Consider the following 27,227-nt stretch of genomic DNA (forward strand, 5'->3'; position numbering starts at 1 on the left):
ATTACTAGCAATACTTCTTCTGCTGTCGTACCAAAAACTCCAAAATTTTAAAAGCACATTTCACTGCATGTATCTTAAGTGTGCTTTAGATATTGTGACTGCTTGGTCTACACACTTATTGTTAATTCAACACTGGCAATAAAAATGGGCCATGATATAGCCTCACTGCTCTCAGTGACAATTAAAAGTAAAAATTCCAACTGGTGCCACCTTGCATGATTCTGTAAGATTTCTCAGTGGCTTTACTGAAGTGAGATAAAAAATTTCTTTTTTCAAGTACAATCCTAAATTCTTGCACACCTGACTCCTGCAAATGGGAATTCTTCCCAACCTGAGAATGACAGTTTTAGTTAGGGACAGTCTACCTTCCAGCAATAAAAAGGCTGGCTTATGAGCAGCTGTTGCAATCTATTGTTTATGCACTATTGCTGTTTCTTCATCAGTAGGACACCTGTTGCTTTTGCCTACATCTTTGCCCTTGACTCTTCTGGGACAACTACTAGAATGTTGTCTGTATCCATGCTGACACTGCCTACATAATCCTTCCCAGCCAGCAAGGCTAGCAGTGGACTGATGACTAAACTAAAAGAAACTTCTTGTTTTGTTGATCTGTTGAAGTATGTCTTCTGTTACCAAGGCTTCTTCACACTTACCTCCTTTGTACTTATATTTTTCTATCAAACTTCTGTGATTGCCCTCTTTGGTGTTGTCCATTCCTTTTCAAATTATCTATTGTGGCATTCATCATCAAGGTACCTACAATGTTAGAGAATTTCAAGAACATTTTGTCATTCCTCAGTACTTCAGTATCCTTTTTTGCAAACTGATTTTTCTGAATAATTCTTTTAAATGTAAGTCTACTCTTCATTATTACTAAATTGTGATCCAAGTCTATATCTGCTCTTGGATACACCTTATAACCCAATATCTGATTTCAGAATCTTTGTGTCACCATGATGTAATCCATCTGGAATCTTCCTGTTCTTCCAGACATTTTCCGAGTATACTTCCACCTTTTGTGATTTTTGAACAGTGTATTCACTGTTAATACCAGAAATTTATTGTAAAACTCAATTAGTCTTTTTCCTTATTCTCTCGTTCCTGTACCAAGTCCATAATCTCCTGTAACTCTGTCTTACGCTCCATTCCCTTCTTCTGCATTGCAGTACCTCACAGTTATTAGATTATCATCTCCCTTTACATACTGAACTGCCTAATCAATATCCTCGTGTACTTTTTCTGTTTCTTCATCTTCTGCTTGTGAAGTTGCTGTGTACACTGTCCAGTCAAATTAATGTGATCACCTGTCAGAAGCCTGAATGATGACCTTTTGCAGCATCAGACATTCAGAAAGAGAGTCAGTGTAGTCCTGGAAGGTATCAGTGGGGATGTGGAGCAACGCCGACTCCAGTGCTGTGGCCAGCTGCACTAGGATTTTTGTCTGAGGATCTATGGTGCAAAAACAGCCCGATCGAGATGGTCCCACAGATTCTCAATTGGGTTTAGATCTAGGGAGCTTGGTGCCCAGGGGAGTATGGTAAACTCATCCTAGTGCTCTTTGAACCATGCACATACACTGCGAGCTGTGTGACATGTTGCATTGTCCTGCTGGTAGATGCCGTCATGCCAAGGAAAAATAAACTGCATGTAGGGGTGGACATGGTCTCCCAAGGATAGATGCATACTTGTGTTGATCAATTGTGCCTTACAGAATGATGAGATCACCCACAGAATGCCACAAAAATATTTCCCTGACAATAAAGCTCCCTCCTGGTCACAGAGTGTTTGCATTCAGATGTTTCATTCCGTACACACCAACAACAATCTCTCCGATGGAACATAAATGTGGTTTATGTGGAAAGGCCATCTGTCTCCACTCAGTGGACGTCCAGTTGGAGTACTGGCTTGCAAATTCCAGCCTTCTTTGCTGATGAAACCAATCAGCTTGGGTGCATGAACCAGTCACCTTCCGCAGAGGCCTATACGCAATAATTTCTGCTGAATGGTCATTGAGGTGACACTGTTGGTAGCCCCTTGGTTCATCTGGGTGGTCAGTTGCTCAACAGTTGCAGGTCTATTCACACATACACATCTCTGCAGCCATTGTTCACCCGTTATTTGTGGCCCATAGTGCACCATGTTTGCCTCAGCACAATCTTGCTGCCATGCAGGATATATTTTAACCATTGGGGCATGCAAACAGTTTACAGGCTTAGCTGTTTTGGAAATGCTTCCATTCTTGTTCAAAAGCCAACAATCTTCCACTTTTGACCTCAGATAAATCACCCTCTTTCCATGTTACAATAATGACCACACTGTTGTCCATATCCTTCTGACACCTGACATGCATTGTACACCCTCCTCTGTTAGTGCTGCCACTGGTCTCTGTGAGTGGTTACTGCACATTAATGTTGAACATAGGCAATGGTCACATTAATGTGACTGTACCGTGTGTAACTAAACCATTGTTGTTGGTGTTGATGTGCTGTCAGTTATGATGAAAACTACTCTATCACTGAAATGTTCACAGTAACCCAATCCTACACTCATTGTACCATTTTGTGCTACTATTGGTATTATACTTTGTTTATCTGACCAGAAAGCCTTAGTGTCTTTCCACTTCACTTCACTGCCCCGACTATATCTTGATTGCAACTTTATGTTTCCCTTTTCATGTATTCTATCTTCCCTATCATGTTCAAAGTTACGACATTCCACACTTTGACTCATAGGATGTTACCCTTTCATAGGTTATTCAATCTGTTTCTCATGGTTACCTCGCCCGTGCAGTCCCCTCCGAGAGGTCCAAAGGGATACTAATTCAGAATATTTTACCAGTGGGGAATCATCATGACATGTCTTCAAGTTACAGGCCACATGTTCTGTGCACACACCTTAGGTGTTTTTAGTACAGTGATTTCCATTGCCTTCTGCATCCTCGTTGCATTGAACATCATTGTTCTTCCATATTTTTGTGGCAGTTTCCTGTTATGAGTGTAATTCTGTGTGCTCCTCCATCTTGTTTGATAAGACTGTTGGCAGAACAGAGGTGGCTCATTGTACTGGAAACCTTCAGCTATCATTGTTGATGATTTTATTCAAAATGTTTGGATTACTAGTCCAAGACATTAACCCTAGACCACTGGTACATACACAATAGTAATTCTAAAGATTTTTATCATTTCAAGAATTAACTTTAATTATACATGAATCATGTAGGTCCATAGCTTTAACTCTTTTGAGTAGACACCGAAAACATACTATGTAATCTTGTATGTATCGATTTTATCACTACTTTCTTTATTCTTTCTTATTATCCATTGTTTGTGTCATAATTGTTCTTTCTATTTGGACAGGTGTTTCAAATGACAAATAAATATTGTTTTCTTTCAGAAAAACCCATTGTTTGAGCACATAGCAGTTGCTGATAATGGATATGAACCAATGGTTGTTATATACAACTGGCCTTCCATGGATGTTATCTCAGTTTTAAGAGGTGGAACGACGAAGTCATATTCATTTATGAGCTACAGGTGGTTATTACTGATTATGAAATTAGTGTTGTTCACATAGTCATTCACAGACAATTGAAAAGAATGAAACACACTCAGGTTTTATTTTTCATAATGACTTACAGCCCAGATGGCGAAATGCTTTGTGTACAAGGTGGTGACCCAGACTTTTTACTTACGATTTGGGACTGGAGAAATGCAGTTATATTACGCCAACAGAGGTCTCATGTTAATGATGTTTACAATATCGTATTTTCTCCATACTCACCACAAATGATGTGCACTGGAGGTAAAATATATAATTGTCATCATAGTCTTTTATAGAATGTACATGCTTATTTTTGACATACTAAAATGTGAGCATGATTGGCATGTTTACTGTCTCTCATTCTCCTTCCCCACTGCCCTCTCTCTCTCTCAGTCCTCCCGTAGCAGTCGTACCACTCACATTTTTCCGTCAGTAGCTGCCAATGATTTCCAACAGCCCTTTGTTAATATGGTTTAATGATGAAATGTTTTTGACATGTTTGAAAACTGAAGAGAAAGGCTGATAGTGAGCTAAGGAACATTAATAAACATTTAAAAATTACAGTATATTTCTACTTCCTTGCAAAGGGCCAACCTGATAATTGGTGGGTCTCTCTCAGCCTGAGTTCTGAATGCCCTGCCCTTCCTTATTAAGCGATTAGTTCCAAAAGTCAGAATAATTTATGGTACTTTTATAAGTGTCTATCAGTAGTACTAAAAAATTTGCCTCCTGAGGATAAGTATTGTCAGCCATTCTGTCTCATAATTCTGTAGTTTTCTCAAATTAACTTTTCTTTTGATAGAAATATAGTAATGAAATAGAGAACAGGATGTTAACTATTCCATTGAAGCATACTGTTACACTCTATTTACACCAATGCAATTAAGGTGAGTCTTAAGGAGCAGCTTATAATATTTCACTTCCAGTGTACAGTTACTAAAATAAATGCAATGTTAATAGATTACTGGTACCATCCAAACATTCAAACTCATACTCAGTGGTAAGCAAACTACAGTTATATTTACCTTTCTAAACATTCCTTAGGATGACTTCAGACATTATACAGATATAATGAATAAATATAAAATCATTACTGATTAATGTCAAATCAGTGCCTGGTATGTCACTGAAAACATGTTGGAAACCTGAGTAATGAACTCTGGTTATTTTCAGTGACCTGAGGCATCCTGTTGCCTCACAACAGTTGTTTTTCAGTGCTAAATGGTTTTTATTGTGTTCTAATATAAAGTTAATAGAAAATGTAATTGAGGAAACGCGTCCATTAGTGAATCTATGTGGACAAGGGAGATGACATTACCGACCTATTTACAATGATAGATAATTTAAGATCTTACATATTTTTGATTTGGTATCAGGGGAAGGGAGGAGGAAATTTTGATTTGATATCAGGGGAAGGGGGGAGGAGTGGCAACAAAACAACTATTCATGTTGGTGTGTAGAATATGAGACTGGTAATACACCATCACCCTTTTGGACAAACATCACCCACACAATTCTGAAGATAGCAAGACTGTTGAATGGAATAAACATTTGAATGAGTACAATTATGGATTGAGAGCAAATTAAAGAAAAATGAAAATAATGAAAATTGGCAAAAATGAGAACAGCGAGACACTTAACATCAAACTGGAGTTCATGAAGTAGACAAAACAAAACCCGTAACAGAATAACCCAAAACAAAATAACCCATGACAGATGGAGGAAGGAAGACATATGAAGCAGACAAGCACTGGCAAAAAGGGCATGCCTGGTCAAGAAAAGTCTGCTAGTGTCAAACAAAGGTCTTAATTTAAGAAAGAAATTTCTGAGAATATACGTTTGGAGCACAACATTGTATGCTAATGAGACATGGAAAACCAGAAGATAATTGAAGCCATTGTGGTGTAGTGCTACAGAAGAATGTTGAAAATTAGGTGGATTGATAAGGTACGGAATGAGGATGTTCTCTGCAGAATTCATGAGGAAGGGAATGTGGAAAACACTGACAGGGAGAAAGGACAGGATGATAGGATATCCATTAATACATCAGGGAATAACTTCCATGATTCTAGAGGGAGCTCTAGAGGGTAAAAACTGTAGAGGAAAAAAGATTTGACTGCACCCAGCAAATAATTGAGGATGCAGGTAAAAATTTATACTCTGAGATATTGTAAAACTTGCTCATTTTTTGTAGCTGTTATGTATGCCATCATCATCATCATCATCATCATCATCTTCTTCTTCTTCTTCTACAGTTTTCTAGCCCTGATTGGGTCTGTTTGGAACATGAGTCTCTCTGTCTTTTCCTATGTTCCCACCATTTTTCTCTCTTCACTCTGTCTCAGTCTTCTCCTCTCTTCTTAACACATTCTTTCACTCCAATGATCCATCTGTCTCTCGGTCTCCTTGTACATCTCTTGCCTCCCACTATCATTTCAGGAACCTGTCTCATTTCTTTTAACTTGCCAATACCATGTTAGTTTTGCCTCTTCTGTGGTCTCTTGCATGGGCCCCTGTTTCACTATTTCTCTCACTTTCTCATTCCTTATTCTATCCAGTCTAGTAAGTCGTACCCTGCTTCCTTGAAATTTCAGGTTGCTGTCCCGTATCCTGTTCACCTTCTTTCTACATCTACATCAACATCTACACCAGTACTCTGTGAATCACTTTGAAGTGAATGGCAGAGAGTATGTGCCACAGTATTGGTTATTAGGGCTTTTTTTGTGTTCCATTCAAGTATGGAATGTAGGAAAAGTGATTGTTTAACTGCCTCTGTGCATGCTGTAATTAATCTAATCTTATCCTCATGATCCATATGTGAGGGATATATAGGCGGTGGTTGTGTGTTGGTAGAGTCATCATTTAAAACTGGTTCTTGAAACTTTGTCAGTAAACTTTCTCAGGATAATATACATTTATCTTCAAGAGTCGGCCGGTTCAGTTCTTTCAACATCTCAGTGACAGTCTCCCATTGGTCAAGATAACCTGTGACCATTGCTGCTACCCTTCTCTATATGTATTCAGTATCCCCTGCCACTCCTGGGTTCTGTGCACTTTAGCATTATTCTAGGATGGGTTGCATGAGTGATTTGCAATCAATCTCCTTTGCTGACTGATTGCATTTCCCTAGTATTCTACCAATAAACCAATGTCTGCTATCTGCTGCACTCACAACTGAAACTATTTGTTTGTTACATCCAAGTATTTGACTGGGTTTACAGATTCTGCCTGTGACTCACTATTACATTCATAGAATTAATTCATTACCCATGTTCCTTATTCATATTTGAGTGCTGGTGCATAATATGCTCCATATACAGGTTGACAATTATTGAACTATATGAAGTAAAATCATAATAAGTTTTTGTTGACTGCTGGGCATGATGAGAATTAGTATGCACATGAGCGTTTAGTTTAGCAATGAAGTTTACTTTCATTTGGATGGGTTCATCAGTAAGCAAAATTGGTGCATTTGGGGGACTGAGAATCCACATTTATGTGCTCAAAAAGTCTCTTCACCCTCAGCGGTTGGCTGTGTGGTGTGCAATGCCCAGTCACAGAATAATCAGTGCAATATTTCTTGATGGTATGATGACTACTGAGCTGTATGTGAAAGTTTTGGAAGATGATTTCAATCCCGTTATCCAAAGTAACCCTGATTTCGATAAGATGTGGTTCATGCAAGACGGAGGTTACTCCATTTATACAAGAGAGTGTTTGAAATCCTGGAGGAGCACTTTGGGGACCGCATTCTGGCTTTGGAGTACTCAGAGGCTACCAGCATGGGCCTCGATTAGCCACCATATTCTCTGAATCTGAACACATTTGACTCTTTTTTGTGGGGCTATATTTAAGACGAGGTGTACAGCAATAACCTCAAAACCATTGCTGAGCTGAAAACAGCATTGATGTTCTGACATTTCAGCAGGTCATACAGAATTTCGCTATTCGCCTATGTCACATCATCATCAATGATGGCAGGCATATCAGACATGTCATAACCTAAAACTGAATATCTGTAGCGGCATTTACATGTTGAATAAAGTGTGTGCAGACTGTAGTTTGTAACTAATTTATGCTTTTTTTCACATAGTTCAATAATTGTCACCCTGTAACAATTGCTTGCTTTTGGGTGGTACATCCTTGCTCCCTTATCAGGCTTCTTAGTCATTACTCTCATTATCGCCTATTATGTAATCCAACAGCTGGTCTGTGTAGAAAACAAGAAGTCAGAGTTTTGAAGCTCATAGCTTAGAGTGATCAGTTGTGACAACTTCTTTTTTATGTGTCTGTCTGACACCTGCCATTTCATCTTTATTTTTAAGTCATTATTTTCATTCAGACCATGGCAGCTTGTTACTCTATACTGGAATTATGGCATATAGAAGGTATGTGCTACAGCATAAAACCCCTTTTTTTTAGTTAGTGAACACAGATGAGCTATTTAAGAAAGGTCATGCAGTATCACTTTGAATAAAATTTCTACAAGTGTGAAAGTATTTTCTAATGTAACATAGGAACTGATGTGTTAGCAGATCCATTTCATACTCATGATGATACAATACCTGTGGTGCGCCATTACATTCTTCTCTATACTACTTCCCCCTTCCCTGTCTCCCATCCTTGCTCCACCGCTGTTACTATGTGATAAAACCATCATGATTGCATAACAGCAGCTGAAACAAATGGACAGAAGATTTTTATAGAATGTAGCTTTTAATTTAATGTCATATTGCCTGCCATTTTGGGACTTGTGGTTTAGTGAATTAATTTCAGATTGAAAATTCAAAGGTTTGGGATTCAATCCTTGACTGATTTTAGTATGTTTCTGACTCTTCATTTATACATATGTACACACACACACACACACACACACACACACACACACACACACACACACACACACACTCTGAAGAACCATATAAATTGGTATAGGCTTGCGCACTCACATCATAGGTATGTAAACGGCCAGAATACAGTGCAATGCCTATATAAGACAAAAAGTGTCAGGTGCAATTGTAAGATCAGTTATTGTCACTACAATGGCAGGTTATCAAGATTTAAATGAGTTTGAACATGGGGCTATAGTCGGCGCATGAGCAATGGGACACAGCATTTCTGAGGTAGTGATGAAGTGGGGATTTTCCCAAACAACTATTTCATGAGTGTACTGTGAATCTGGTAAAACATGAAATCTCCAACATCACTGCAGCCGGAAAAGGTCCTGCAAGAATGGGAGCAACGATGACTGAAGAGAATCGTTCATCATAACTGCAACCTCCTCCAAATTGCTGTAGATTTCAATGCAGGGCCGCCTGCAAGTGTCAGCGTGTGAACCATTCAATGAAACATCATCGATATAGACTTCTGGAGCTGAAGGTCCTCTCACGTACCCTTGATGATGGCAGGACATGAAGCTTTATGCCTCACCTAGACCTGTCAACACTGACAGTGAGCTGTTGATGACTGGGAACATGTTGCATGGTCAAACAAGTATCATAACAAATTGTATAGAGTAGATGGATGTGTACAGGTACGGACACAACTTCATAAATCCATGGACCTGCATGCCAGTAGGAGACTGTTCAAGCTGGTGGAGGCTCTGTAATGGTGTGGGACATGTTCAGTTGGAGTGATATGGGACCCCTGATATGTCTAGATACGACTCTGATAGGTGACAAGTATGTAAGCATCCTGTCTGATCACCTGCATCCATCCATTCACGTCCATTGTACACTCTGATGGACTCGGGCAATTCCAGCAGGACAATGTGACACCCCACACATCTAGAATTGCTACACAGCAGCTCCAGGAGCACTTTTTTGAGTTTGAACACTTCCTCTGGCCACCAAACATTATTGGGCATATCTGGGATGTCTTGCAACATACTGTTCAGAAGAGATCTCCACCCCCTCATACTCTTACAGTTTTATGGACAGCCCTGCAGGATTCATGGTTTCAGTTCCCTCCAGCACAACTTCAGAGATTAGTCAAGCCCTTGCCACATCATGTTGCAGCACTTCTGTGTGCTCGCCGGGGCCCTGCATGATATTAGTCAGGTGTACCAGTTTCTTTGTCTCTTCAGTGTGTTTGTCTGTGTGTGTATATGTATGTATGTGTGTGTGTGTTGTGTGTGTGTATGTGTGTGTGTGTGTCTATATATATTTAATTGTGCCATCATTCTGATGCCCTATTAATTGTTTTTTGCTTCTGTCTGTTGCAACCATCTAGCCATTGCTGTTTCTGCATTTCCTGGTGGTAGACAAAATATTAAAAAAAATACGTTTTTCTTAAATATGGAGTGTACAAATCTGGGAATGATGTGACTACAATGCCATTTTCACACGACGACTCTGACAAAAATTGACAGGCTTATTCACAATTTTGCTGGTGTCTCTCATTTTTTCTTTATGCTAGAACACTTTGTATGGTTGGCAGTGTCATAGGTTACATGCATTCTTTGTTAAGTATATTTCAATAGATCATACCTTCTCGTTGTTATGGACATCCAGTCACTGCACTTTTATATGAGAGACAGTATGTGCCGATAAGACAATAAAGGAGATAGCACATATAAATCTCAGTGCTTGTCTGCACATAACCAGGATAGTTTTGTATGATACTGTGAAATATTATGAAAGAATTGAACATCACATATATATCAAATGCAGGCATTTATCACTAGTTCTAGGCACAGTGAAGTTTTAAGGAAAATATATTGCCGGGCAACATTGCTGTAATCAATAACAGGAAGCATAAACATGTTTCTTTTTCAGTTTGAAAGGGAAGAGCTTTTTTATTTTTGTAAGGCAGGGAGAGATGTTAATGCCCCCTTGCACATTCTGCAGCCCGAATGAGCCCTATCAGGACCACTTGTGTTTTGGTTGGACTGAGCTTTGACCCTATATTCTGTGCCTGTTTTGCTAGTACACAGGTCAGTATCAAAATTCTTGATAGATCTCTTCAAGTTTATTGGTTTTGCACATAGGTACAATCGCAGGTAGTCAGCATATGAGGTCTGTTCAAAAAATTCCTGAACTTTGTTCACAAAATTCTTCAGTGCTTACCTTTAACTTATTGTGAACAATCTCCTTTGAAATACTCTCCTCCACAATTAATATTCTGTTCCGAACACCACTCCACTTCCGAAAGCAGACTTAGTATGCCTCTTGATGGATTGTATGAAGCGCCGTCTGTGAATTTTCTTTTATTCTATCTGTCGTTCCAAATATTTGTCCTTTCAATCAGGTTTTTGTCTTTGCAAATTTAAAACAGTGCATGCAGGTGAGCTCTGAAGAGTATGGAGGATGAGACAGCACATTGGTTTCGTTTTTCATGCAATAGTCACCCACTAACAGGGACGAATGTGCAGTTGTGTTATCATGGTGCAAGAGCCGTGAATTGTCTCATCACATTTCAGGCCATTTCCGTCTCACATTTTCTGGCAGATGTTGCTACACATCCCGATAGTACCATAAATTAACGGTTTGCCCCTTTGGCATGAATTTATGATGAACTAATCCCTAAAAGTCAAAGAGAATTATCAGCATGGCTTTGTCATTTGACCTGGCCTCGTGAGCTTTCTTTGGTCTTGGAGAATCTTTCCCAACACATTCTGAAGATTTAACCTTAGTCTCAACATAATAACCATAGGTCCACATCTCATCACCAGTTATGATTCTTTTAAGGAACATCTTGTTCTCATTTGCGTGATCCAATAGCTCTTCACAGGCTGTGAGACGAAGATCTTTCTGGTCTTGGCTATTGAGCCATGGGACCGAAATTGGTGGCAACACATCGCATTCCAAGATGCTGTGTCAGGATTTCACGACATGATCCAACTGGAATGTTACATTCTTCTCCAATTTCTTGGTCAGTCAGTATTCAATTGGCACACACAGTTTCTTTCGCACTCCTGAGATAAGCATCATTGGTAGTCTTCGAAGGGCGTCCTGAACCAGGGTCATGTTTAACTTGTGTCCTGCTGTTCTTAAACTGTGTGAATCATTTGTAACACCAAGTATGGCTAAAGCACTCATCACTGTAGGCTTCCTCCATTATTTGGTGTGTGTATGTAAAGTTCCATGCAAAATTTAATGTAGACGTGTAAACTGTGCAACACAATGTTCTACTCAATACAGCACTGAACAATAACTAACATACATACAGCAATGAAACTTTCGGCAGTCACACATTACACACTGGTGTGTGCAGGGATGCCAACCGCATTTTGCTCTAACACACCATTGGCACGAAATTACAACAGACCTCGTACATGTGACGTTTACAGTAGTACAAACTTGATGAAACATCATTGACATATGACAAAAAAGAATATGGAACCTAATTACAGCATACACACAGACATTTGAACAATCATTCATCGTGCCCTCCATATGCGAATGGAATGGCTGGAAACCCTAATAAATAATACAATGGGATGTGCTCTCTGCCGTGCACTTTACAGTGGCTTGTGGAATATAGATGTAGATGCAGTTGTAGGTAAATGATTAATTTGCAAGTTAGTGTGTACAAGAATGCTGCTGGTGTGGTGTGCATTTGTTTATAATATCAGTTTCTAACTTGAAATAATTTGTCAGTGAGCAAGGGTGCATATATCCTGATGTGTGAGGTGCACCTTTCACATGTAAAATGTTCAATTATTCTTTTATTACTTATAAACTGGATCATTTGGCTGAAACTCATTAACACCATAAGCTAGTACAGAGGGTCTTTATAAGCCTAACTGAATGAGCTGGACAATTTTCATATGCCTGTCTTTGAATCAATAATTGTGGCAGATTGTGTGGTGCATATTTCACCAGTTTGTAAGTGAGAAAATTAATCCATTGACTGCCAGCTATGCAGCTAAAGATTCTTTGTGGCTCTTAGGTGTGCTAATATGTTTCTTTTTTAGTGATTATATCATGGGAAATAACTAGTCTGACTCATTCCAAGTCTATCATGGACACTTTTTATTGGGTGGTCTGCCCCAGTAATTATTTTGTGAGTGAGTCAACCTATAGCTCTGTGAGTGTATGGCCTCAAAAAGAAAATTTGTGACACCACTTGACTAGACTAAGGTTGATAGGACATATTCTGAGATGTCTAGGAATCACCAGTATACTATGGAAGGGAAGTGTCAGTTGGGGAACGGATGTACAAATTGTAGAGGAAGACTGAGAGATGATTACGATAAGCAGATTCAGAAAGATGTAAGTTGCAGTGGTTATGTGGAGATGATGAGGCTTGCACAGGATAGAGTAATAACTGAATCCTAGTTTAATATTACACAATATCCATTATTACAGGAATGCAGTCCTTATCTGATTTAAGACGAAAATACCAGTATTCTTTTATAGTTCTCAAGTTGTTAATGTGCCATAGAAAAATGCTTTCTTTTGATGGCTTCACTCACAGCAGGACCCCTGTGCTTGCTAACTTTCTGTGCTTCATACTAGAGAAAAATGGGTGTTTATTTCTACTGATTTGGTAATTTCTTTTTCTGTGGACTCAGTAAATGCCAGAGTGAGGTTCTGGCTAATGGTTTGTACCTGTGAGTGACATGTCAGATGTGGTGAAACTGTGAATTACCATACAGGATGAAACTGAGCTTTTAAATTGAAAATGTGTCTCTTGTTAAAATTTAACTTCTGAAGGGTGAAGAAGACCAGTCTACAAACTGTAAACTTTCTCTAAGCCTGATGCTACCAGATTCATCAACAGGAATGTTAGGCATCAAACCAGTTCATTATGTGCTGTAATAAAATTACAGATCTTCTAGGAATCTGTAAAATATTTACCACATTATGGTTGTATGGAGTCATCAACAATTGTGTTTAGTATACATTGTTGAATCGTGATGATGTATTATAGTATACACAAAGGAGCATGGTTGTAAACACCCCCCCCCCCCCCCTTACACACACACACACACACACACACACACACACACACACACACACACACACACACAGGAAATTTACACTGAAAAAATGTTAAAGTTCCCAAGAGTGTCAATACAGTCTATCCCATCAAATATCAATGATTTGTATGGTCTTAATCCTTGATTGTCCATAGCTGAATCCACCAGAAGCCAAACATGTGCTTAAACATTACTGACAATGCCTAGGAACAACAGGAGCCTGGACATACAACTTTGTTTCAGTTTCACCTGCTTCCTATCTGTCAATAATACTCCATAACAATTTACCTGGTAAATGGTGTTTGAACTTTGTTTGATGCATCTCGTAATACTGATTAAGTTCTCTCACTGATAGTGTTTCACCTGCTGCACTAGTTCAAGAGATATAATTGTTTTCTATATGCATGTTGTACACAAAAATTACAGTGCCTATAGTTTTCCGGTTAAAATTTCTGTGCAGCATTATCTTAGCAATAACATTTCCTGTTTCCACATTTGTATTTTTATGTTTTCCTGGTGTTTATTATTTTTTACTATTTTTTGGAAACCAGTTTATAATTAATGTGAAGGGCAAGCAGAAGTATGAAGTTGGAGGGGGTGTTACGGCAATGGTTGGGGGTGAGGAGGCAGATAATGGGTTATGACCAAGGGCATGATTGATGGTCCACTGCGTGTGAGCAAGAGGAGATTGTTGGGGATACAAGGCAGGTTAGGGATATGGACTAGCAGTGATTGAGGCTGGAAATATTATGAGATCAAAGCAATGTGACAGCTTATGGTTTCTTTTGGAAGAAAGGGTGACATTTGAGATAGAGAATTTTTTGTGCTCAGGCCATTTTGAAATGGGAGGAGAGGAGAGGATGATCCATGGGTTAAGCAGAATTTCGTGACATAATATGGTACTGCATTATGGTTAGGGATAGGAATTATGTTCCACATTTTTGTAGATCTATAGAGCTATGGTCTGTTGCACCCTGATGTAACAACTTGCTCACATAGAAGAGCCCTTCTTAAGCACCTAGATCCTCCATCTATCACCTTATTCATATTTGTTAGTGACAATCTTGACTGTGGACTGAGTGTCGAGACACATTCATTTAGAACATCAATACTTTCTTCACAATCAATTTAACTTGTTCATTTCATGTACAGTGAACCATAGTTCTAAATACAACATGCAGCTGACTGATGGCTCTATAAAATCCTCTGCCATACCAAAATTACCAATCATAAATCAACAATACTTCCTCTTCAGACCAAAATGTATCTCCCCACCAGCTTTACCATCTGTACATAGCATATATTCATTGTTCATATGAGGTGTGGCTATAAAATAACAGGAATGTTGCTATAAAACATTTTATTTTAAAGACAAATGTATTTAATTATTGTCACCCTCAATATACTCCCCTCCTCTATCCCTGCAAAGCTCCATGCAAATTTTCCATTGATGGAAACAGTGCAGGAAGTCTTCATCTATGAGCTCCTTGCAAACGCATATCACATTTTCTTTCACTGCTTCAGTGGACTGAAATGCAAATTTGACCTTGTGGAATATTTAAAACTCACCTGATGCTAGATCAGCTGAATAAGGTGGGTGATCTAACACTGGGACACTGTACTCAGAGATCACTTGCATAAAATATGGGGTGCCCCAGGGCTCAGTGTTGGGCCCCCTTCTGTTCTTGATCTATGTAAATGATATTAAATACTGTACTATAAATTCCAAATTTGTTCTGTATGCCGAAGACACGTCCATTGTATGTAAAAAGGAATCATGTAATGAACTAGAGGCCGAGTGTAATAATGTAACAAAAGAAATTGTTCAGTTTTTTTTAATGAAAGCCACTTAAATGTAGGCACCAGTAAAATATGTTTGATGGAGTTTAACAAAAGTAGTTTGAATAATGAAATTAAATTATACATGGGCAACAAATTGGTAAAGAAAGAGTCTAGTGTAAAATTCCTTGGCGTAACAATCCAAAGCAACTTGAAATGGGGCACATATACTGACTCTCTAGAAACTAAGTTGTCAAAAAATATATTTGCAATCAGTACTATTTGCAAGTTCTGTAGAGACACTGTAGTCCTAAAGACTGCATACCATGCTCTTTTCTCCTCTCACTTGAACTACGGTATTGAAATTTGGGGCTCAAGAACCAAAGCTAATCTAGATAAGCTACTCATTCTTCAAAAAAGGGGTGTGAGGATAATCTGTGGAGCAAAATATAGGGAATCTTGTCGCAACTTGTTTCCAAAAACAGAGGTGTTAACTGTTATAAACACATACATTCTAAAAGCCATATTGCTTGTGAAAAGACTGCACCCAAACACTTATTCAGATTTCCACCAGTACAATACTAGAAATAAAGAAAGATTTTACATTGGCAGCCACAGAATAGCACTTTACGAAAAGGTGCCTCAGTATGCAGGTATAAAATTAGCTAATGCACTGCCTAGAGCAGTCATGGCTCTTCCTACAATTAAACTGAAACATCAGCTTAAGAAATTATTAGTAACACACCCTTTTTACACATTAGAAGAGTACAATACTTATATGAAGAACAACAAATGCTTTGTGAAATTATGTGAATAGAAATAAGTAAACACCTTATTGTAATTTTCTTGTAAATTAATGACGTATTCAGAAGAATGTGTCTTGTGTATTGTACAAATAACTTTAATCATTACTGTTTCTTTGTGCATGTGCAGTGTACCATTCGATGTTGAATAAAGCTATTATTATTATTATTATTATTATTATTATTATTACTTCACTTGAAACCCCTTAACAGACAATGTTTATTGTATGAGGCAGTGCCCTGTCTTAATGCAGAACTCATGACTTATTCTTCCACAATTCAGGTTGTTTTTTTCTTATTTTGTAGCAAAGAGTTGAGCAAGACCTTTAAAGTAGTAACATAGATTAACAGTGTGACCTTCAGTATTTTAACAGTTTGACCGTCAGTAATCCAGTGAAGATACACAATTCTGAGAATTCTGAATAAACAATCATCATCACTTTGAATCTTGGTTTGCTCATTCGAGCATTTTTTGCTCTCGGTGAAGTTGGGCGCTTCCAGTGGATTGTATGGCATTTAGTTTCTGGATTGTAAGTGAAAAACCAAAATTCAAACAATGGAAAATTCCGGATTGAATGTAACAATATTATGTATTGTTAAAAACCACCATTTATCACATGTTATCAGTCATTCGTAGTAATTAGGATCATTTACATTGATATTAAAAGTGTCAGTGTAAACATTTTCACAAGCTTCTTTTTGTTCAGTTTTGAGAATTCTTGGCACATGTTTTGCACACACTTTCTCATGTTAAATTGGTTACTTGAAAGTTGCATTATGCATTCTTTGTCCATTCCTACAGTTTCCACAACTGATCTAATATTCAAGCTGATGGTTGAATCGAATCAGAATGTCTACTTTTTCAGTATTTTCATCTGTTTTTTCATGTTCATCCCGGCAGGAGTCATCTTCATCATCTTCTCAGTCGTCTTGGAAATGCTTGAACCAATCAAAAATTTGTTTACATGATAAACAGTCTTCACCATACACTTCTGTTAGTGAAAGATAGGTTTTAATAGCAGTTTTTCTAGGTTTTATGTGAAACTTGTAATGCCATAACCCGTTTGGGATCCTGTATCCTCTTGCAGTCTTATCCCCACTCTCCCAGAGAGGGCATATGTGTAATATAAGTAATTTACAACAATTTAAACTGCTTTTTGTCTTTTCTGGTTACTTGGATTCAAATACACCAAAGATTTTTTGTGCAGCAAATTAGTAATTTGCACTAATTTAAGCTATTGTATTGACATTGTTTTACATTGGTCCTCACCAGTCTGTAGAATGAAGGAAACATATTGGATTAAAAGCTAATGTAGCATCACAATTTGCACATAATACAAACCTCAGGCACATAGTAGGAGTAATTTTGATAGTGTGATTATGGGGAAATTAATGATTAAAATTCTGATATTCCCAAGTCATCGAGAAATAGCTATTTTTATCTTTTCAAGCTAAAAATTTTTTGTACTCCTAATAGAAATATGGTATGATAATTTCTCAGTCAGAATTAAGCATACTCATGTTTTAATTGGAGTTAGTTAACAGAATTGTAATTACAACTATATAGAAATGTAAAATTTTATTTGTACAAAATTTAATTAATTGAATCTAGACCTTTCATTCAATAAAACTAATCCACCTGTTCACCTGAAAATGTTAGGGTGGTTATCCTTTAAGAAAGTAAAATGATATATGCAAATTAATGAAATGTGTTGTTGCAATGATAATACATGTAATTTATAGTCTTAATAGAAACAGATACTTTCCAGTCTTTATATGAAATTATTCACTTTTATTTCGTGTAAATTTCTATGTAATTTGGGAAGATGAACGTAAAAATTTTAATTTTATAAATCTAAAAATTTAATATGTACAATGACAGTAATTGTTTAAAATCATATAAGTTGAGCCGATTTGTACCCCGCCAGAGGTCAGTCTGAGGTCAGTCTTACGTCAGTCATGAGACAGTGTTAAGTCAATTTTATACATGTAGTTTGCCACTGAACATCTAGCATGCGAAATAAACTCTTTGTGAACAAGAAATACTAGAACTTATTTCAACCCCATGTGGTGATGCAGTAACATAAAGATGAACATATGGCTGCATTAAGAAGCAGCACCCCAAATTATATAGGGAAGATGAATACAAAGTGAAACTACTTGTACAAACAAAATGAGAAAGTAAGATGATAGAGAAGATTTCGAAACGCAACAGAGACAATAACTAACATAATTGTTGGGTTCAAATTAATGATGATGTAAATAAAATAGAAACAAACTTCCACATGGGAAAAATATATTAAAAACAAAGATACCAAGACTTACCAAGCGGGAAAGCGACGGTAGATAGGCACAATAAATAAAACACAGAAACACACACACAGAATTTCGAGCTTTCGCAACCAGCGGCTGCTTCGTCAGGAAAGAGGGAAGGAAAAGGAAAGATGAAAGGATGTGGGTTTTGAGGGAGAGGGTGAGGAGACATTCCAATCCCGGGAGCGGAAAGACTTACCTTAGGGGGAAAAAAGGATAGGTATATACTCGCGCACACACAGATATCCATCCGCACATACACACACACACACACACACACACACACACGCACACACACACACACACACACACACACACACACACACACATATATATATATATATATATATATATATATATATATATGTCTGCTTGTGTCTGTACACACATATATATATATATATATATATATATATATATATATATATATATATATATGTCTGCTTGTGTCTGTGTATGTGCGGATGGATATGTGTGTGTGTGTGTGTGTGCGAGTGTACACCTGTCCTTTTTTTCCCCTAAGGGAAGTCTCTCCGCTCCCGGGATTGGAATGACTCCTTACCCTCTCCCTTAAAACCCACATCCTTTCATTTTTCCCTCTCCTTCCCTCTTTCCTGACGAAGCAACTGCCAGTTGCGAAAGCTCGTAATTCTGTGTGTGTGTTTGTGTGTTTTGTTCATGTGCCTGTCTGCCGTCGCTTTCCCGCTTGGTAAGTCTTGGAATCTTTGTTTTTAATATATTTTTTCCATGTGGAAGTTTCTTTCTGTTTTATATATATATATATATATATATATATATATATATATATATATATATATATAGAAGAATGGAAAAGAAGATTGACAATGTGTTAGATGACGATCAGTTTAGCTTTAGGAATGATAAAGGCACCAGAGAGGCAATTCTGACTTTGCAGTTGTAATTGAAGCAAGGCTAAAGAAAAATCAAGACACGTTCATAGGATATTTCGACTTGGAAAAAGCGTTTGAATAGTATTTGACAATGTAAAATTGTGAAATATGGTCTAAATTTTGAGAAAAATAGGGGAAAACTATAGGGAGAGATGGGTAATATACAATATGTACAAAAGCCAAGACAACATAATAAGAGTGGATGATCAACAGCAAAGTGCTGGGATTAAAAAAATTGTAAGAAGGTGTTGCAGTCTTTTGCCCCCACTGTTCAATCTGTACATCAAAGAAGCAATGATGGCAGTAAAAGAAAGATTCAGGGGTGGAATTAAAATTCAAGGTGAAAGGATATCAATGACACAATTTGCTGATGACATTGCTATCCTGAGTAAAAGTGAAAGAGAATTACATGATCTGCTGAATGGAATTAACAGTCTAATAAGTTCACAATATGGACTGAAAGGAAATTGAAGAAAGACGAAAGTAATGAGAAGAAGCAGAAATAAGAACAGTGAGAAACTTAATATCAATATTGATGGTCATGAAGTAGATGAAGTTAAGGAATTCTACTAACTCTGCAGCAAAATAACCAAAGATGGATGGAGCAAGGAGGACATCAGAAGCAGACTAGCACTGGCAGAAAGGGCATTCCTGGCCAAGAGAAGTCTACTAGTATCAAACATAGGACTTAATTTGAGGAAGAAATTCTTGAGAATGTACATCTGCATCTACATCTGCATCCATATTCTGCACACCACCTGATGGTGCGTGGCGGAGGGTACCTTGAGTACCTCTATCGGTTCTCCCTTCTATTCCAGTCTCGTATTGTTCGTGGAAAGAAGGATTGTCGGTATGCCTCTGTGTGGGCTCTAATCTCTGATTTTATCCTCATGGTCTCTTTGCGAGATATACATAGGTGGGAGCAATAAACTGCTTGACTCCTCGGTGAAGGTAGGTTCTCAAAACTTCAACAAAAGCCTATACCGAACTACTGAGCATTTCTCTCACAATGTCTTCCATTTGAAGCACAGCATTGTGTGAAGTAAAACATGGACTGTGGGAAAACCAGAACAGAAGACAATTGAAGCATTTGAGATGTGATGCTACAGACAAATATTGAAAATTAGGTCGACTGATCAAGTAAGGAATGAGGAGGTTGTGAATGGAATCAGAAAGGAAAGGAATATTTGGAAAACACTGACAGGGAGAAGGGCGAGGCGGTAGGAGATCTGTTGAGAAATCAGGGAATGACTTCCATCATGCTAGAGGGACTGTAGAGGACAAGATCTGTAGAGGAAGACAGAGACTCGAATACATCCAGCAAATAATTGAAGATGTAGGTTGCAAGTGCTACTCTGCGATGAAGAGATTGGCACAGGAGCGGAATTCATAGCAAGCTGCATCTAACCAGTCAGAAGACTGACAATTAAAAAAAAAAAGGGCTATGGCATCAGATGAGTGATGTGAGTGCCTCTGTTAGCAGCACGACACCACCTGCAGCATCTCTCCTGGGTTTGTGACCATATTGGTGGGGCCCTAAATGACTGTAAAGGTGTGCCCTGGTCAGATAATACCTTATCCCAGTTGGTAAGAGCTGATAGTAGGGTTCAAGTGTGACGCAGACCCCACAAAGACAGGGACCCAAGTCATCAACAAGGCATTGTGCATAGTTGTGCACTTTGTTTAAATGGAACCGATCACTGACTGGAAATGGTTATGTGTGATTGGACTGAAGAGTTCCTAGATAATAGAACGCAGCATGTCATTCTCAATCGACAGAAGTCTTCCGAAGTAAGAGAGATTTCAGGTGTGCCACAGGGGAGTGTCGTAGAACCATTGCTATTCACAATATACATAAATGACCTTGTGGATGACATCGGAAGTTCACTGAGGCTTTTTGCAGATGATGCTGTAGTATATCGAGAGGTTGTAACAATGGAAAATTGTACTGAAATGCAGGAAGATCTGCAGCAAATTGATGCATGGTGCAGGGAATGGCAATTGATTCTCAATGTAGACAAGTGTGATGTGCTGTGAATACATAGAAAGAAAGATCCCTTATCATTTAGCTACAATATAGCAGGTCAGAAACTGGAAGCAGTTAATTCCATAAATTGTCTGGGAGTACGCATTAGGAGTGATTTAAAATGGAACGATCATATAAAGTTGATCATCGGTAAAGCAGATACCAGACTGAGATTTATTTGAAGAATCCTAAGGAAATGCAATCCAAAAACAAAGGAAGTAGGTTACAGTACACTTGTTCGCCCACTGCTTGAATAATGCTCAGCAGTGTGGGATCCGTATCAGATAGGGTTGATAGAAGAGGTAGAGAAGATCCAACAGCGCGCTTTGTTACAGGATCATTTAGTAATCGCGAAAGCGTTACAGAGATGATAGATAAACTCCAGTGGGAGACTCTGCAGGAGAGACCCTCAATAGCTCGGTATGGGCTTTTGTTGAAGTTTCGAGAACATACCTTCACCAAGGAGTCAAGCAGTATATTGCTCTCTCCTACGTATATCTCGCGAAGAGACCATGAGGATAAAATCAGAGAGATTAGAGTCCATACAGAGGCATACCGACAATCCTTCTTTTCACGAACAATACGAGACTGGAAACTTCCTGGCAGATTAAAAATGTGTGCCCGACCGAGACTCGAACTCGGGACCTTTGCCTTTCGTGGGCAAGTGCTCTACCATCTGAGCTACCCAAGCACGACTCACATTCGGTACTCACAGCTTTACTTCTGCCAGTATCTCGTCTCCTAATTTCCAAACTTTACAGAAGCTCTTCTGCGAACCTTGCAGAACTAGCACTCCTGAAAGAAAGGATACTGCAGAGACATGGCTTAGCCACAGCCTGGGGGATGTAAGGAAATAAATTAGATTTTTTACTCTCAATTCATTTAGATGACAGTTAAACACATATTTGTGTTTGTAACTTGTGAGAATAGCTGTCTAGCTTGTCACATATTCACCATTCACTACTTGGGAGCAAAGTAAGTTACTTATTTATTGTATATGTACTGCACATATGCCTGTGTCTCACAGACTGTACCACACTTAAATGAACTGCAAAAGAACTGGGAGTATTGTTTGAGGTTACTATGTTCTGCTCCATATTGTGTTATTTCTGTATTTATAAATATGTGAAAACATATAAGAAGTAAAATTCATCTGGTATGCCTAGCAGATGTAACTTATCAAACTTAGAACCTGAAGAACTGAATTACAGTGGAACAACTAGACAGTCATTTTTCATTTAAGCTGGAGAGTGAAAGGTCAAAAAAGTTTCCATCAGCAATTTTTATCTGTAAATTAGCAAAACAGCTGATTTATAGAAGAAGAGTTGAACAAAATAAATATTCACTACCAGCATCTGGAGTTCCGAGTGAAAATTGACTCACAGCACATCATTTTCCTGAGGAACTGCCACCAATAGAAGACAAACCCAGCTAGAAGATGCAAGGTCTGCCAGAAACAAAGGAAAGCTGCAATAAGGTAACAATAAAAAAATCGAGACACTACGACAGGTCTCGTATCACAGATCTGTGTGTTTCTGAACGCTTTAATATATGTGGTACCACAATGATCTTTTCTAATTTGTAAAAATGAAAAAAGAAATAAACATGTCATAGTAAAACAAATTATTCATAAGTGTTGTGTATTTCATATAGTGTTGGAAGCACTATTTCAATTCAGTAGCATACCTACACTATAAATTATGTAAATGTTGTACACTTGTGAAAAACACAAAAGGTACATATCATACTGAGTGGAAGGAAAGATTAATTTAGCCAATGCCCATGATTGATAACCAGAAATCACCCAGTGGCTATCAGCATATAACCCATAAAGTTTCCATGAGATCTGGTGTATGCAGTGTGGTGTATAGCATCACTGACTAGTACACTTGGATCATCGTTGGAACCTAACCACCAGCAATTATTTGTTATTTTGTATTTATCATTCCTGGAAGGTTCTTGAAATATCTTTTGTTTGTAATATTTTTACATCCGGAATGTTTCATGCTTGCATAAAAACTAGGATTTGAAATATTTGATGTGTGTTTAAGTAACTGCACTCTCCATCCAGGACATCAGTTCTGTTCTAGCTGTATGTTTGCGTCAACAACAATCATGTTTTCCATTCTAAGTGTTGAACTTCCCTGATGACTCTGGCTTCAGATTTGGACTTGATTGTGCTTCAGACATGACACTGGCAGAGAAGTCGAGTAGTAGTTCAAAACATCTACATCACTGTGGCTCCAAGTAGGCAACATAAAAGCCAACACCTACATGGACGAGAAATGGAATACAAGCAGCACATCATTACTAAGTTCCATGTCTTCAGGAAAAAGGTAGATTCCACAACAGCAGTAAGTCATCTACACATCAGGCAACCATCAAGGTTTTTCCAAAGATGCTGGTAAGCACCCTACAAAATAGCTGAAAGGATTCAACCAAGTTGCCTTATACAACGGGTGGGATGATGTGGTGTGTTTAAAAAATGTATACTTGGATGGTGCAGCCCAGCAATGGGTTGAAACAATAAAACAGACGCTCAATAGCTGGGAAAAATTCCAGAATGAAATTAAAAAAAAAAAAAAATCTGGTGACAATCAGCAAGTCCATTACCAGCAAAGCAACTGAAGAACATGACCCAAAATCATGGCAAAATGACACAGTCATACATACAGACTGTTCTGGCCCTTTTGCAGCATTCTGAATTCAAATACGCCAGAAGCTGACAAAATCACACATTTTATGAAAGGAGTCACAAAAGACATGTACCAAGCTCCTCTGGCAAAGGGTGTCACAACAACAGAAGAATTCATCAAGTAGTGCCAGTGCATTTAAAAAAAAGAAAGAAAAACCAGAGAAAGAGCACACACACAGGAGAGATGAAACAGCAGGTATGATTGACTCCTGAATGTTGTCCACACAGCAACAAGATCACCATGATGTCACTTCTCTCAAACACCACATAGTAAGAAAAGAGACAGAGCAGTGTAAGGCAGCCAGAAATGTTGGGCTGAATACATAAGTGATTGCCCCTGAATGTTAAACCCATACCTCAAGAAGGTAATAGAGAACGCTGAAGAAAATATGTAGCAATCTTTGGCACCTATCTCCACCACCAGTTGATTGCTTGCAGAAGAATGAACTCGGTCAACTCAGACTTATGCTGCCGTCAAATGACAATCCAGCATCTAAACAATGCAGGTACAACCAAGTCCTCCATCAAGTAAAACACCCTGTAGATGACTAGACATTTGAAGGGTGGAGAACAACAAGCCAGTCTGTGTCCTGGATACATTGTGCATTACTGTTCCCTTTAATTGTTGGTATGTCTGGCCTTCAAAAGTGAAGAAGTTGTGGGTCAGGATGAAGCTGGCTAAGGTGACGAGGAAAGAGGTTTTAGGTAGGGTGGCAGGTGATCGGCGTGAAAGGAAGTGCTCCATTGCAGCGAGGCCCTGGACGTGCGGGATATTTGTGTATAGGGAAGTGGCATCAATGGTTACAAGGATGGTTTCCGGAGGTAACAGACTGGGTAAGGATTCCGGCGTTTGAGAAAGTGGTTGGTGTCTTTGATGAAGGATGGGAGACTGCTTGTAATGGGTTGAAGGTGATGATCTACTTAGGCAGAGATATGTTCTGTGGGGGCTTGGTAACCAGCTACAATGGGGCGGCCGGGATGTTTGTGTTTGTGAATTTTAGGAAGTAGGTAAAAGGTAGGAGTGCGAGGTGTCGGTAGGGTCAGGAGTTTGATGGAGTCAGGTGAAAGGTTTTGTAGGGGTCCTAAGGTTCTGAGGATTCCTTGAAGCTCCGCCAGGACATCAGGAATGGGATTACTTTGGCAAACTTTGTATGTAGAGTTGTCTGAAAGCTGACGCAGTCCCTCAGCCACATACTCCCGACGATCAAGTACCACGGTCATGGAACCCTTGTCAGCCAGAAGAATGATGATGGATCGGTCAGCTTTCAGATCACGGATAGCGTGGGCTTCGGCTGTGGTGATGTTGGGAGTAGGATTAAGGTTTTTCAAGAAAGATTGAGAGGAGAGGCTGGAAGTGAGAAATTCCTGGAAGGTTTGGAGAGGGTGATTTTGAGGAAGAGGAGGTGGGTCCCGCTCTTTCCTGAAGAAGCAACCGTCGGTTGTGAAAGCTCGAAATTCTGTGTGTGTGTTTGTGTGTTTTATTTATTGTGAATATCTACCATCGCTTTCCCGCTTGGTAAGTCTTGGAATCTTTGTTTTTAATATATTTTTCCCATGTGGAAGTTTGTTTCTATTTTATTTACATCATCATTAATTTGAACCCAACAATTACGTTTGTTATTGTCTCTGTTGCATTTCGAAATCTTCTCTATCATCTTACTTTCTCATTTTGTTTGTACAAGTAGTTTCACTTTGTATTCATCTTCCCTATATAATTTGGGGTGCTGCTTCTTAATGCAGCCATATGTTCATCTTTATGTTACTGCATCACCACATGGGGTTGAAATAAGTTCTAGTATTTCTTGTTCACAAAGAGTTTATTTCGCATGCTAGATGTTCAGTGGCAAACTACATGTGTAAAATTGACTTAACACTGTCTCATGACTGACGTAAGACTGACCTCAGACTGACCTCTGGCGGGGTACAAATCGCCTCAACTTATATGATTTTAAACAATTACTGTCATTGTACATATTAAATTTTTAGATTTATAAAATTAAAATTTTTACGTTCATCTTCCCAAATTACATAGAAATTTACATGAAATAAAAGTGAATAATTTCATATAAAGACTGGAAAGTATCTGTTTCTATTAAGACTATAAATTACATGTATTATCATTGCAACAACACATTTCATTAATTTGCATATATCATTTTACTTTCTTGAAGGATAACCACCCTATCATTTTCAGGTGAACAGGTGGATTAGTTTTATTGAATGAAAGGTCTAGATTCAATTAATTAAATTTTGTACAAATAAAATTTTACATTTCTATATAGTTGTAATTACAATTCTGTTAACTAACACCAATTAAAACATGAGTATGCTTAATTCTGACTGAGAAATTATCATACCATATTTCTATTAGGAGTACAAAAAATTTTTAGCTTGAAAAGATAAAAATAGCTATTTCTCGATGACTTGGGAATATCAGAATTTTAATCATTAATTTCCCCATAATCACACTATCAAAATTATTCCTACTATGTGCCTGAAGTTTGTGTTATGTGCAAATTGTGTTGGTACATTAGCTTTTAATCCAATATGTTTCCTTCATTCTACAGACTGGTGAGGACAATGTAAAACAATATCAATACAATAGCTTTAAATTAGTGCAAATTACTAATTTGCTGCACAAAAAATCTTTGGTGTATTTGAATCCAAGTAACCAGAAAAGACAAAAAGCAGTTTAAATTGTTGTAAATTACTTATATTACACATATGCCCTCTCTGGGAGAGTGGGGATAAGACTGCAAGAGGATACAGGATCCCAAACGGGTTATGGCATTACAAGTTTCACATAAAACCTAGAAAAACTGCTATTAAAACCTATCTTTCACTAACAGAAGTGTATGGTGAAGACTGTTTATCATGTAAACAAATTTTTGATTGGTTCAAGCATTTCCAAGACGACTGAGAAGATGATGAAGATGACTCCTGCCGGGATGAACATGAAAAAACAGATGAAAATACTGAAAAAGTAGACATTCTGATTCGATTCAACCATCAGCTTGAATGTTAGATCAGTTGTGGAAACTGTAGGAATGGACAAAGAATGCATAATGCAACTTTCAAGTAACCAATTTAACATGAGAAAGTGTGTGCAAAACATGTGCCAAGAATTCTCAAAACTGAACAAAAAGAATCTTGTGAAAATGTTTACACTGACACTTTTAATATCAATGTAAATGATCCTAATTACTACGAATGACTGATAACATGTGATAAATGG

The 27,227-nt window shown here is 38.1% G+C and overlaps 1 protein-coding gene across 1 annotated transcript in view; it reads left to right on the forward strand.

Moving 5' to 3' along the window:
- Positions 1-27,227, forward strand: part of LOC126278877 (cilia- and flagella-associated protein 44-like) — a 94,215-nt gene that overhangs the window by 12,429 nt on the left and 54,559 nt on the right. Inside the window, exons 3-4 of the mRNA XM_049979151.1 lie at positions 3,394-3,533; positions 3,638-3,801. Coding sequence (XP_049835108.1) covers positions 3,394-3,533; positions 3,638-3,801 — 304 coding nt within the window. The remainder of the gene's footprint in view (positions 1-3,393; positions 3,534-3,637; positions 3,802-27,227) is intronic.

This window comes from Schistocerca gregaria, chromosome 6 (assembly GCF_023897955.1).
Source record: "Schistocerca gregaria isolate iqSchGreg1 chromosome 6, iqSchGreg1.2, whole genome shotgun sequence".
NCBI lineage: Eukaryota > Metazoa > Arthropoda > Insecta > Orthoptera > Acrididae > Schistocerca > Schistocerca gregaria.